Source organism: Solea senegalensis, linkage group LG2 (assembly GCF_019176455.1).
Source record: "Solea senegalensis isolate Sse05_10M linkage group LG2, IFAPA_SoseM_1, whole genome shotgun sequence".
Taxonomy (NCBI): Eukaryota; Metazoa; Chordata; class Actinopteri; order Pleuronectiformes; family Soleidae; genus Solea; species Solea senegalensis.
In genome coordinates this window covers 4,003,023-4,017,101 of record NC_058022.1, presented here as the reverse complement: position 1 = coordinate 4,017,101, position 14,079 = coordinate 4,003,023, and the positions used below count along the sequence as shown (strand labels likewise).

Sequence of the window (14,079 nt, the reverse complement as noted above, 5' to 3'; positions counted from 1 at the left end):
GCTGACTGACATTTTTGTGACCACGGCCTGCTCTCCTGCACCAAATTCCATGGACAAAATCCACAATGACAGTGTCCCACAGGATGTCCTTAGATGAAATGAGGGAAGTAAAAGATGTCCCTGTATACCTTATTACCGTACCAAGGCTTTCTTGCTTATCTTCAAAGACAGCACTTTAAAGGGTGACAAACGGTGCAAAAAAACACAACTTGAACTTGCTCAATTAAGCAATAATATGCTGATATTGTCTTTGAATTCAGTCCCCAGTGTCAGGCTGCCTTTGGACCCCAGGTTTCATTTTGGACATGCCTGCCTTAAGCGTACTACTAACGTCTACCCCACCAGTGCAAACTAGGTTCCCTTTTCATTTTTGCCCCTGCCCTTCCAAATGTCTCTGCACGCCACTGCATTTCATCTGTTTTAGAATGATGATGAGGTAGAATTTGCATATTTAAGATGAGAAATAAAGAGATAAATTAACTTAATGATGAAAACATTGGATCAGAAAGCTGTCAGAGCTCCCGGCAGCATCTCCTCTCTCTCTCTGAACATGGAAGCTGAACTCTGCTTTCCCCACATCAACACCTCCTGCAGGAAGACGACGGGTCCTTACGTGGAGACCATGGTCACTTACACTGTGCTGTCCTGCATCATTGTGCTCACTGTGATTCTTAACCTGCTGGTCATCATCTCTATCTCCCACTTCAGGCAGAGTCAAAACTTTTTCACATGGCTACATAGGCAGCATCACTTTTTTTTATGGCATATGTGGCTGTAAATGCAACTTGCTGTTTTTCGAGTCCTCCGTAATATTAGTATGATAACTGTTTGTAACACAATTTCTACATACAACATGAATGGTTTCAGTGTTGTTTTCTCTGATTTCAGGCAGCTCCACACCACCACCAACCTCCTCCTCCTCTCTCTGGCTGTCGCTGACTTCCTCGTTGGTCTCCTGCAGATGCCACTCGTTCTCCTCCAAAACCAAGGCTGCTGGTTTCTGGGCGATTTCATGTGTGTTGTGCATTATTTCTTCGCTGCCCTACTTGTCAACGTTTCAGTGGGATGCATGGTGCTCATATCAGTCGACCGCTATATAGCAATTTGTAACCCCATGTTTTACACCACCAGAGTCACTCTGACCAGAGTTAAACTCTGTATTTGTCTGTGTTGGATATATCCCGGTGTGCATGGCAGTTGGATATACAGGGATGTCTTTAAACAGCCTGACATGTATAACACCTGCTATGGAAGTTGTGTAATTGTGGTTGGTTTTGCTGAAGGACTTGTTTCTATGATTGCCACATTTTTAGGCCCCATTTTAATCATAGTAGTTCTGTATTTGAGAGTGTTTGTGGTGGCTGTGTCTCAGGCTCGGGCCATGCGCTCTCACGTCGCAGTCATCACAGTGGAGCGTTCCCAGACTGTAAAAGCAATGAAATCCGAGATTAAAGCAGCCAGGACTCTTGGTATTGTTATTATTGTATTTCTTCTCTGCTCATGTCCATATTATTGTTTTGCTGCTGCAGCTGAGACTACCTCACTTGGGGCATCCTCTTCAATCATCATTATGATTTGGTTAATCTATTTAAACTCGACTTTTAACCCTGTGATTTATGTCTTTTTCTACCCGTGGGTCAGAAAAACCATTAAACACATTTTTACTCTTCAGATTCTACAGCCTGGCTCCCGTGAAGTGAGTGTGATGTAGAAGGAGAGAGACTCTGGAGAAAATATTGAATTCAAATGTGTAAAAACCTCCTGTTTTTTATTGTTTTTTTGTTTACTGGATGCAAAGATCTTTGTGTGTTGTAATCCTGTGCATTTTAAAAAGAAGAAAAAGGCCACAAAACACTGGCACTGAAAAAAAAAGAAGCACTTTATACTTTGGCTTACTTGAAGCACTTCTAGCTCTTGTTTTTACCTAAATGTTTAAATGCATTTATTGTCGCTTTGGATAAAAGCGTCCTGTTTTGTATTGTTTTTGTTTACTGGATGCAAACATTGTTGTGTGTTTTAATCCTGCAAATTTGAAAAAGGCCACAAAACACTGGCACTGATGTCACCAGTAGTTTAGTGGAGTGTAGTAATCCCACATGAGTGATGAGCAATAACATAAATAAATATGAATTAAAATGGATGAATTTACTGGATGCAAAGATCTTTATGTGTTTTAATTATTGTGATTTTAAAAGATAAAAAATGGCCACAAATCGTTAGGTAAAATCTTCCTAAAATCAAAGTGGTGACAACACTGATGTCACCAGTAGATCAGTAGAGTGTAGCAATTACACAAAGTACATGAGTGATGAGCAATAACAAAAATAATTATGAATTAACATTATTATTTAATGCTTTATAGGGGATGTGCATTGACATACATAAAAGACATAAAAGACAAAAAAAAAATTGCATTAGAGCCACAGGCAAAGAAGACTGAAAGCACAGGAGTAACATACAATAAAAATAAAACCGTTATATATTGTTAACTGATTCTAACATATTACACAGTGATATTATAGAATTCATGTGTTTATGGATATATATTAAGAAATCTGAACACATTCCTGTCCATTGCTTTTTGAATTTAAACCCATATTCTTCATATACATTACTGTGCAAAAGCCTTAGCCCACTATTGTTTGTTTTAGCAATGCTTTAATGACCATACAGTATAATTATCACTTAATCATATTATTGGAACACTTCCAGACAGTATGACTGTATTTTTGAAATAACATTTTCAGAAAAAAGGATTAAAATGTTTTTGGTGTGACCTGCCCTTACATTTGAACAATAACAATACTAATTGGCTATATCTGTTGTGAAAAAGTTCAAGTTTATTCAAGACTCTTTAATAGATTAGACCAACTTTCAGTCATTATTCAAATCCAAATGCCACTGACTACACTTATTGTATTATGTATTGTAGTACAATACAAATGGACATGGAGCCCTGAGACTTTAAATGGCGGTAACATTTCATGATTGATGGGAAAACAGTTTTTTTTTTAATAACACATTGGTTTCATGGTAAGAAAATTATGGATTTAAATGACTATGTAGTATTTTTTAGAACATCTGAGCAAAATTACTTACAGAAAACGCTGTATAACAGCAAGAAAATAAATGCATAAACATATTACTCATATAACAGACTTAAAAGGGTGTAGATAATTATACATTTGTCTAAAATGTGTTTTTCTTTACGTCCTGGTTCGCAGCCATGTTGTTTGTGAGAGGAAGTGGCAAAGCAGCAAAGTCAGTGATAATGTGTCAAAACCTCATACAACTACACCTCATGAAATCTGAAATATCTCTTTTATTAAGTTGTCCAAGTCCAGTGTTCTGTCATTAAATGTTTGTGATCAGAAAAACTTTAAGTAGCAGTGAATTATTTCCCCCCAAAGTGGAAAAGCTGTGATTGAATCACCAAAAGTATCAATATTAATGACAAGGTGCCACGACCGGCTCAAAGGCCACAACAAAAGTGGGAGATGCACAACTAAATAGGTATAAACAAAAGTCAAATTTATTAAATAAATGTGCAAACAGAAATAAAGAGGTGTGTAAGTCAGAATAAGTGGAGTATGAATGCGATTAAGCACGTGTAGTGCATTATGTCAGTGTCTAACAAAGGAACAGCTAAACAAACAAATCATCCTGGTGCTGGTGAAGGGATTGCATGCTGGTTTCTGGTGAGGCGGGGTTATATAGGCTGGGAGGCCTGGCCAGGTGCTATCAGTTACTCAATCAGCTCAGCTTGAGACCTGCAGGTAAAGGAGCAGAACACCAGTAAGTAGACCTCCATAACTAACATATATGTGTGATACAAGCATTCTATGTCACCTTTAACAAAGTGCCTGGCCTGAAGAAACCGGAAAAAATGAGATTGAGGTAGTTCAAACCTGGCTGCAAGCTCTGTAAAATTAGTAAATATGTTATCTTTGTAAAGGTGCTTGACATGCAATAACCCTTTGTTACGCCACATAGTGAAGGTGGAGTCTGACAGGGAGGGCGGGAATAAATGGTTTTTAACAACCGGTGCTAAAGTTGAGGGATCATTCAAGCCATAGTGTTTACGAAATTGGATCCAAATTTTTAGTGAGTTGGTAACAACAGGGTTCTGTGAGATATTATGCATCTTGAGGGGGAGTCGCGCAGTAAGGAGGGACTATAAGGAAAACTTTGAGGACCGTAGCTCTAACTGAACCCAAGAGGGGCCTATATCAGCACCTCTGTCAATCCAATTAATGAGTTTGTTAATATTGCATGCCCAATAGTATTGAATAGGATTGGGTAGAGCAAGACCGCCCAGCTTTTTGGGGAGTTGTAATACAGCTTTTCTAATACGGGGGGGCTTATTCAACCACAGAAAGGATGATATTGTCTGATCTAGCTGCTGAAAAAAGGATCGTCTGATGAAAATCAGAATATGTTGGAACAGGTAGAGAAATTTAGGTAGAATCACCATCTTTACCAGATTAACTCTGCCAAATAGGGAGAGAGGACCAACGAGCCAGGTCAAGCTTGCACTTATCAATGAGAGGGCGAACATTTTTGTTGAAAAGGTCATTAAAAGAAGCAGTGATGAATATGCCTAAATATCGAAACCCCTCTGCAACAACTCTGAATGGAAAAGAAGACTGTAGCATCTTTTTAGACAGGGGATTGATAGGGAGAAGTTCAGTTTTATTAAAATTCAATTTGTAACCAGAATATTTGCCGAATTGTGTTAGAATGTCTGTAATAACAGGGATGGATGACGCAGGGTTTGACACATATAATAACAAATCATCCGCATACAGGGACAGTTTATGGGTGACCTCATTCCTGGTGATGCCCTCGACTCTCCCCTCCCCCCGAAGCCAGATGGCCAGTGGTTCGTTAGCTAGAGCAAACAGGAGGGGGGAGAGGAGGCATCCCTGTCTGGTACCCCGACGGAGGGCGAAAGGGGGCGACCCTGCTCCATTTGTAAGGATATGGGTGGTTGGAGATTCATAAAGCAGTCTAATCCATGCGATAAAGTCAGAGCTAAAACCAAATTTAGACAGGACATAGTACAAATACTCCCACTCAACCCTGTCGAACGCTTTCTCAGCATCTAAAGAAATTACCACCTCAGGTGAGACAGGGTAGACACTAGGAGACTTCTCAACATCATTGGCTCCCCCAGCCAATGATGTTGAGAAGTCTCCTAGTGTTAGATGAGGAGTTCCTTCCAGCCATGAACCCAGTCTGGTCCGTGGAAATTAGGGCTGGTAGGGCTTGTTGCAAGCGAGAGGCCAGGACCTTGGCAAGAATCTTTTGGTCCACATTTAGAAGTGAAATGGGCCTATAGTTGCTAAATTCAAGGGGTCTTTGTCTTTTTTTTAATAAAAGAGAAATGTTAGCTTCCGATAGGGTTGGTGGCAAACTGCTGCTATCAAAGGATTCATTATAAACGTTAACCAAATGTGGGGTTATTAGGATTGAATATGCTTTGTAAAATTCTACCACAAACCCGTCAGGGCCCGGGGATTTTCCACTTTGTAGCTGTCCAATCGCTTCCTGTACCTCAGCCGTAGTGATTGGTGTGCCTAATTTGTCAGACAGACTACTATCAACTTTAGGATACGAGAACATCTCCAGGGGGTTATGGCTCTTCCAAACCTCAGGTGAGTACTCAGATGTGTACAAGTCAGAGTAGAAATTCAAAAACGCATCATTTAGCAATTTGGGGTCAGTGACCACTGTTCCCAATGACAATTTTATCCTGGGGATTAGTCTCGAGAGAGCTGCAGTTCTAGCCTGATGGGCAAGGAGTTTGCCCGCCTTATCTCCCATTTCAAAAAAATTTTGTTTCAACCTTAGATGTTGACAAGAGATAAACTCAGCCTGAAATTTGAGACGTTGGTCATAAAGAGAGGGAGTAGGTGCGGCGGCATATTGTGTGTCAATACTAACTATTTGATCTAAGAGCCACACCATCCTCTCCGTGTCCACTTTTTTCACAGTAACTTGCACCGTGTCAAGTTTAGCTTCGAGAGAGATAAACGCCGCCCCAAGCTCGGTGGACAGCGCCGCCGATATAGAGCGGCGGTGTTCTAGCAAGCTAGTCAGAGCGGGCATGCTAATCTGGCTATCCATGGTGGTCGAGTCGTCTCTCACGGTTTCTCTTTCCTTAGCCAACCTGGTTCCGGTGGCCATGAGGCATGTGCAAAATATTACTTCTTCTTACATAGAAGTCGAGTCGGGTTTGGGTTGCAAAAAGGTATGTTTTTACAGGTCAGCGCGGGAGAGCACGATGCATGCATCTACTCCATTCCCCTCTCCACCGGAAGTCCAAGGGCAAGTCATTTCTAAAAATTAGAATATATTAAAGGGTCCAGACAGCTTCCTTGTGGAATACCGCATTCCACCTCTAGACTGTCTGAGAGGCTCCCATTAAAGAAAACCCTTTGTGTTATTTTTGACAAGTAACTACTAACCCAGGCAACTGCATGCAGAGAAAACCCATAACACTTAAGCTTTTGGAGTAGGAGGTCGTGATCAATCACATCGAATGCTGTGGAAAAGTTCTGCCATAGGTGGGTGTTAAAACTCTTTCTGACAGGGGAAATTCCATAGTCGATATCCCCAGTATGACATTGTTCCAACAGTGTCCTTAGATGAAATGAGGGCTGTAAATGATGTCCCTGTATACTTCAATAACATACCAAGGCTTTCTTGCATATCTCCAAAGACAGAGCACTTTAAAAAGTGACACACATTGCGACAAAACACAACTTGAACTTGCTTAATTAAGCAATACTATGTTGATGTTCAATTCAGTCCCCAGTGCCGGGCAACCTTTGGCCCCAGGTTGCATTTTGGACATGCCTGCCTTAAGCGTACTACCAATGCCTACCCCACTGGTGCGCACTTTTCATTTTTGCCCCTGCCCTTCCAAGTGTCTTTGCACGCCACTGCATCTAATCTGCGTTAGAATTGAGGTTACACATTCAGACATAGCAGGGAACTGTTTTTTTACTCTGGCCTTATGATGAGGTGGAATTTGCACATGTAATATAAGGAAGGAAAGAAATAAATGAACTGCATGATGAAGACGTTGGATCAAATAGCTGTCAGAGCTCTCGGCCTGCTCTCCTGCACCAAATTCCATAGACAAAATCCACAATATGACAGTGTCCCATAGGATGTCCTTGTAAATGATGCCCCTGTATACCTTAATACCGTACCATGGCTTTCTTGCTTATCTTCAAAGACAGCACTTTAAAGGGTGACAAACGGTGCGAAAAAACACAACTTGAACTTGCTCAATTAAGCAATAATATGCTGATATTGTCTTTGAATTCAGTCCCCAGTGTCAGGCTGCCTTTGGACCCCAGGTTTCATTTTGGACATGCCTGCCTTAAGCGTACTAGTAACGTCTACCCCGCCAGTGCAAACTAGGTTCCCTTTTCATTTTTGCCCCTGCCCTTCCAAATGTCTCTGCACGCCACTGCATTTCATCTGTTTTAGAATGATGATGAGGTAGAATTTGCATATGTAAGATGAGAAATAAAGAGATAAATTAACTTTATGATGAAGACATTGGATCAGAAAGCTGTCAGAGCTCTCGGCAGCATCTCCTCTCTCTCTCTGAATATGGAAGCTGAACTCTGCTTTCCCCACATCAACACCTCCTGCAGGAGGACGATGGGTCCTTACGTGGAGACCATGGTCACTTACACTGTGCTGTCCTGCATCATTGTGCTCACTGTGATTCTTAACCTGCTGGTCATCATCTCTATCTCCCACTTCAGGCAGAGTCAAAACTTTTTCACATGGCTACATAGGCAGCATCACTTTCTTTTATGGCATATGTGGCTGTAAATGCAACTTGCTGTTTTTCTAGTCCTCTGTAATGTTAGTATTATAACTGTTTGTAACACAATTTTTCAATACAACATGAATGGTTTCAGTGTTGATTTTCTCTGATTCCAGGCAGCTCCACACCACCACCAACCTCCTCCTCCTCTCTCTGGCTGTTGCTGACTTCCTCGTTGGTCTCCTGCAGATGCCACTCGTTCTCCTCCAAAACCAAGGCTGCTGGTTCTTGGGCGACATCTTGTGTGTCGTGCATTATTTCTTATCTGCCATCCTTGTCAACGTCTCAGTGGGAAGCATGGTGCTCATATCAGTCGACCGCTATATAGCAATTTGTAACCCCATGTTTTACACCACCAGAGTCACTCTGACCAGAGTTAAAGTCTGTATTTGTCTGTGTTGGATATATCCCGGTGTGCATGGCAGTTGGATATTCAGGGATGTCTTAAAACAGCCTGACATGTATAACACCTGCTATGGAAGTTGTATAGTTGTGGTCGGTTTTGCTGAAGGACTTGTTTCTATGATTGCCACATTTTTAGGCCCCATTTTAATCATTGTAGTTCTGTATTTGAGAGTATTTGTGGTGGCTGTGTCTCAGGCTCGGGCCATGCGCGCTCATGTTGCAGTCGTCACAGTGGAGCGTTCCCAGACTGTAAAAGCAATGAAATCTGAGATTAAAGCAGCCAGGACTCTCGGTATTGTAATTATTGTGTTTCTTCTCTGCTCATGTCCATATTATTGTTTTTCTGTTGCAGCTGAGACCTCTCTTGGGGCAACATCTTCGATCATTATGATTTGGTTAATCTACTTAAACTCAACCTTTAACCCTGTGATCTATGTCTTTTTCTACCCGTGGATCAGAAAAACCATTAAACACATTTTTACTCTTCAGATTCTGCAGCCTGGCTCCCGTGAAGTGAGTGTGATGTAGAAGAAGAGAGAGACTCTGAAGAAAATATTGAATTCAAATGTGTGAAAACCTCCTGTTTTTTATTGTTTTTTTGTTTACTGGATGCAAAGATCTTTGTGTGTTGTAATCCTGTGAATTTTAAAAAGAAACAAAAGGCCACAAAACACTGGCACTGAAAAAAAAAACACTTCATACTTTGGCTTCCTTGAAGCACTTACTTCTAGCTCTTGTTTTTACCCAAATGTTTAAATGCACTTATTGTCGCTTTGGATACAAGCGTCTGCTAAATTACATGTAATTTAATGTAATGATGTCACCAGTAATTCAGTGAAGTGTCGTAATAACACGTGAGTGATGAGTAATTACATGCATAACTATGAATTAAAATGCTTGATAGAGGATGTGTATGGGCATACATGAGCAGCTTAAACACTGCAAGAACAAAAAATAATGAATTGCATTAGAGCCACAGGCAAAGCAGACTGAAAGCACAGGAGTAACATATTACATTACATCACATGTCATTTAGCAGACGCTTTTATCCAAAACGACTAAAAATGGAATCGAGTACAATCAGCCAGGGTTGGAATCGAACTTGCGACCATGATGTCTTTCGCACACAGGGTACCGGTCTTAACCACTAATCCACTCCATCTCACACAATAAGAATAAAACTGTTATATTGTTAACTGTCCTTGATTTTAACATATTACACAGTGATATTATAGTATTCATATGTGTCTATGGATATATATTAATGGTGACATTGAATGCTTGTATCACACATATATGTTAGTTATGGAGGTCTACTTACATATATTAACTTGTTTTCATGGTTAAAAACCTCCTAGTCGCTGCAAACGAGCCGATAAAAATATCTCCTCACTGAGGCTTTCGTCAGCCGCGCTGTTTCAGACCAAAATCACACCCCCAGAACGTGGACTGTGTTGTGATTGGCCAGCCAACGAGAGCTTTCCCACTGTCTTGTGATTGGCCAGGTACCTGGAAGTGACGTAATTGGTAGGCCAACTCTCAGATACACAGCTCCCCCTCTGGCATGGTGGATGGTCTGCATCTCAGCAGCTACAACGAGAGTAGTTCTTGTTCTTCTGCGGTTGAATGTACGCAACCGGATGTGCCCGGACTAGTGCCCGCACCAGGAGGCGCTACAGTGGTGAGAGGAGTGGTGAGGTTTACTGATGACAACATCAACATACGGAAGGGCCGATCCGCTTCGCAGAGCCCAGGAAAACAATAAAACCCTATTTTCTCAGCAGTGGCTGAACTGTTTATTCTGAAACTTTAGGGTTTCATAAACGATATTCATAAAATGACGCAGATACACACAAATGCAGCGTTAATTGGAGCTTCCGGTCTATGTCGCCTTTAAGAAATCTGAACACAGTTCTGTGCATTGCTTTTTGAATTTGAACCCATTTTGCTCATATACAGTACTGTGCAAAAGCCTTAGGCCACTACTGTTTGTTTTAGCAATGCTTTAATGACCATACAATATAATTATATTTCAATCATATTATTGAAACACATCCAGTCATCCAGAAAGCATGACTGTATTTTCTAAATAACACAATTTTCAGAAAAAAGGATTCAAATGTTTTTCGTGTGACCTGCCCTTACATTTGAACAATAGCACAACCCTGATTCGCTATATCTGTTGGGAAAAAAGTCAAGTTTATTCAAGACTTATTAATACATTAGACCAACTTTCAGTCATTATTCAAATCCAAATGCCATAGGAGCGTTGAATTGTAATTTAAAATCTCAAAATAACTTTTGCTTCCATTTGGCCGAACAATTTTTAGGTCAGTAGCTTATTCATCCCAAATGTTAACCAGTGTAAATGCAGATTTCACACATGAGTCACTTTTGAAAGACAACGTAAGGCAGTTAGATAGCATTGTTGCCTCACAGCAAAAAGATTACAGGTTTGAATCCCAGTTCAACCAAGAGCCTTTCTGTGTGGAGTTTGCATGCTATCCCCAAGTGCACGTCCGTTCTCCCCAGGTACTCCAGACAGTATTTTCTGGCTAGAACCTAAGGATTGTCAGTGTCAAATGGCCCACTCTCCTGCACCGAATTCCATAGACAAAATCCCCCGTATGACAGTGTCCCTAGAGGAAATGAGGGCTGTAAATGATGTCCCTCTATACTTCAATAACATACCAATGCTCTCTTGCATATCTTCAAAGACATAGCACTTTTGAAACTTTCAAACTTTGACAAAACACAACGTAAACACACTTAAGGTAGGGTTAGATATACTGGAAAAAACTGTTCAAGCAGGCTACATTTTGAATTCATAGGTCCTGCCCCCTTTTTCGGACTTTCCCTCCAAAGCTACGCCTCCGAAACACAGGATTTCACAATGAATATGCGACTGTTCAAATGCAGCACCAATGTTCACTCTGGTCGTTGAATCGCTCTGCATCAGTCTTTTTCTTGGCAGCAGCTTTCCCAAAAAAACTTTCATTTGCAACCAACGCCTATTGTTCTGCCATAACGTTGCCTCAACTATCTTCTTGCATGCGCAATTAGTGCACGAATAGGGGGTTGGATTAGATAAGATGCATTACAATCCAATTCATTTGTTTGGGCCTTTCAATATGATTGGAAGTTTTTGTTTGACTGACATTTTTTTCATTTTTGTGACCACGGCCTGATCTCCTGCACCAAATTCCATAGACAAAATTCACAATATGACAGTGTCCCACAGGATGTCCTTAGATGAAATGAGGGAAGTAAATGATGCCCCTGTATACCTTATTACCGTACCAAGGCTTTCTTGCTTATCTTCAAAGACAGCACTTTAAAGAGTGACAAACATTGCAAAAAAACACAACTTGAACTTGTTCAATTAAGCAATAATATGCTGATATTGTCTTTGAATTCAGTCCCCAGTGTCAGGCTGCCTTTGGACCCCAGGTTTCATTTTGGACATGCCTGCCTTAAGCGTACTAGTAACATCTACCCCACCAGTGCAAACTAGGTTCCCTTTTCATTTTTGCCCCTGCCCTTCCAAATGTCTCTGCACGCCACTGCATTTCATCTGTTTTAGAATGATGATGAGGTAGAATTTGCATATGTAAGATGAGAAATAAAGAGATAAATTAACTTTATGATGAAGACATTGAATCAGAAAGCTGTCAGAGCTCTCAGCAGCATCTCCTCTCTCTCTCTGAATATGGAAGCTGAACTCTGCTTTCCCCACATCAACACCTCCTGCAGGAGGACGATGGGTCCTTACGTGGAGACCATGGTCACTTACACTGTGCTGTCCTGCATCATTGTGCTCACTGTGATTCTTAACCTGCTGGTCATCATCTCTATCTCCCACTTCAGGCAGAGTCAAAACTTTTTCACATGGCTACATAGGCAGCATCACTTTTTTTATAGCATATGTGGCTGTAAATGCAACTTGCTGTTTTTCTAGTCCTCCGTAATATTAGTATGATAGCTGTTTGTAACAAAATTTCTACATACAACATGAATGGTTTCAGTGTTGATTTTCTCTAATTTCAGGCAGCTCCACACCACCACCAACCTCCTCCTCCTCTCTTTGGCTGTCGCTGACTTCCTCGTTGGTCTCCTGCAGATGCCACTCGTTCTCCTCCAAAACCAAGGCTGCTGGTTCTTGGGCGACATCATGTGTGTTGTGCATTATTTCTTCGCTGCCCTCCTTGTCAACGTTTCAGTGGGATGCATGGTGCTCATATCAGTCGACCGCTATATAGCAATTTGTAACCCCATGTTTTACACCACTAGAGTCACTCTGACCAGAGTTAAACTCTGTATTTGTCTGTGTTGGATATATCCCGGTGTGCATGGCAGTTGGATATGCAGGGATGTCTTTAAACAGCCTGACATGTATAACACCTGCTATGGAAGTTGTGTAATTGTAGTTGGTTTTGCTGAAGGACTTGTTTCTATGATTGCCACATTTTTAGGCCCCATTTTAACCATAGTAGTTCTGTATTTGAGAGTGTTTGTGGTGGCTGTGTCTCAGGCTCGGGCCATGCGCTCTCACGTCGCAGTCATCACAGTGGAGCGTTCCCAGACTGTAAAAGCAATGAAATCTGAGATTAAAGCAGCCAGGACTCTCGGTATTGTTATTATTGTGTTTCTTCTCTGCTCATGTCCATATTATTGTATTGCTGCTGCAGCTGAGACTACCTCACTTGGGGCATCCTCTTCGATCATCATTATGATTTGGTTAATCTATTTAAACTCGACTTTTAACCCTGTGATTTATGTCTTTTTCTACCCGTGGGTCAGAAAAACCATTAAACACATTTTTACTCTTCAGATTCTACAGCCTGGCTCCCGTGAATTGAGTGTGATGTAGAAGGAGAGAGACTCTGGAGAAAATATTGAATTCAAATATGTGAAAGCCTCCTTTTTTGTATTATTTTTGTTTACTGGATGCAATCTTTGTGTGTTGTAATCCTGTGAATTTTAAAAAGAAAAAAAAGGCCACAAAATACTGGCACTGATGTCACCAGTACTGTAGTAATCACAAATGAGTGATGAGCAATAACATAAATAAATATGAATTAAAATGGATGAATTTACCGGATGCAAAGATCTTTATGTGTTTTAATTATTGTGATTTTAAAAGATAAAAAATGGCCACAAATTGTTAGGTAAAATCTTCCTAAAATCAAAGTGGTGACAACACTGATGTCACCAGTAGATCAGTAGAGTGTAGCAATTACACAAAGTACATGAGTGATGAGCAATAACAAAAATAATTATGAATTAACATTATTATTTAATGCTTTATAGGGGATGTGCATGGCCATACATAAAAGACAAAAAAAATTTAATTGCATGAAACCGTTATATATTGTTAACTGTCCTTGATTCTAACATATTACACAGTGATATTATAGATTTCATGTGTGTATGGATATATATTAAGAAATGTGAACACATTCCTGTCCATTGCTTTTTGAATATAAACCCATTTTTCTCATATACAGTACTGTGCAAAAGCCTTAACCCACTTTTGTTTGTTTGTTTTAGCAATGCTTTAATGACCATAGAGTATAATTGTCACTTAATCATATTATTGGAACACTTACAGACAACCAGAAAGCATTACTGTATTTTCGAAATAACAACATTTTCAGAAAAAAGGATTAAAATGTTTTTGGTGTGACCTGCTCTTACAATTGAACAATAACAAAACCTTGATTCGCTATATTTGTTGTAAAAAAGGTAAAGTTTGTTCAAGACTCATTAATACATTAGACCAACTTTCAGTCATTTTTCAAATCCAAATGCCACTCACTACA

At 40.4% G+C, this 14,079-nt stretch overlaps 2 protein-coding genes across 2 annotated transcripts; both read left to right on the top strand.

Annotated features, from left to right (window-relative positions):
- Positions 1-648: 648 nt before the first annotated feature.
- Positions 649-1,711, top strand: LOC122785727 (trace amine-associated receptor 2-like). The gene has a single exon (XM_044051648.1). It carries the CDS (start codon positions 779-781, stop codon positions 1,709-1,711), a length of 933 nt encoding a protein of 310 aa, XP_043907583.1. The 5' UTR covers positions 649-778.
- Positions 1,712-7,635: 5,924 nt separating this feature from the next.
- On the top strand, positions 7,636-8,785 carry LOC122785732 (trace amine-associated receptor 1-like). The gene has a single exon (XM_044051659.1). It carries the CDS (start codon positions 7,937-7,939, stop codon positions 8,783-8,785), a length of 849 nt encoding a protein of 282 aa, XP_043907594.1. The 5' UTR covers positions 7,636-7,936.
- Positions 8,786-14,079: the final 5,294 nt, after the last annotated feature.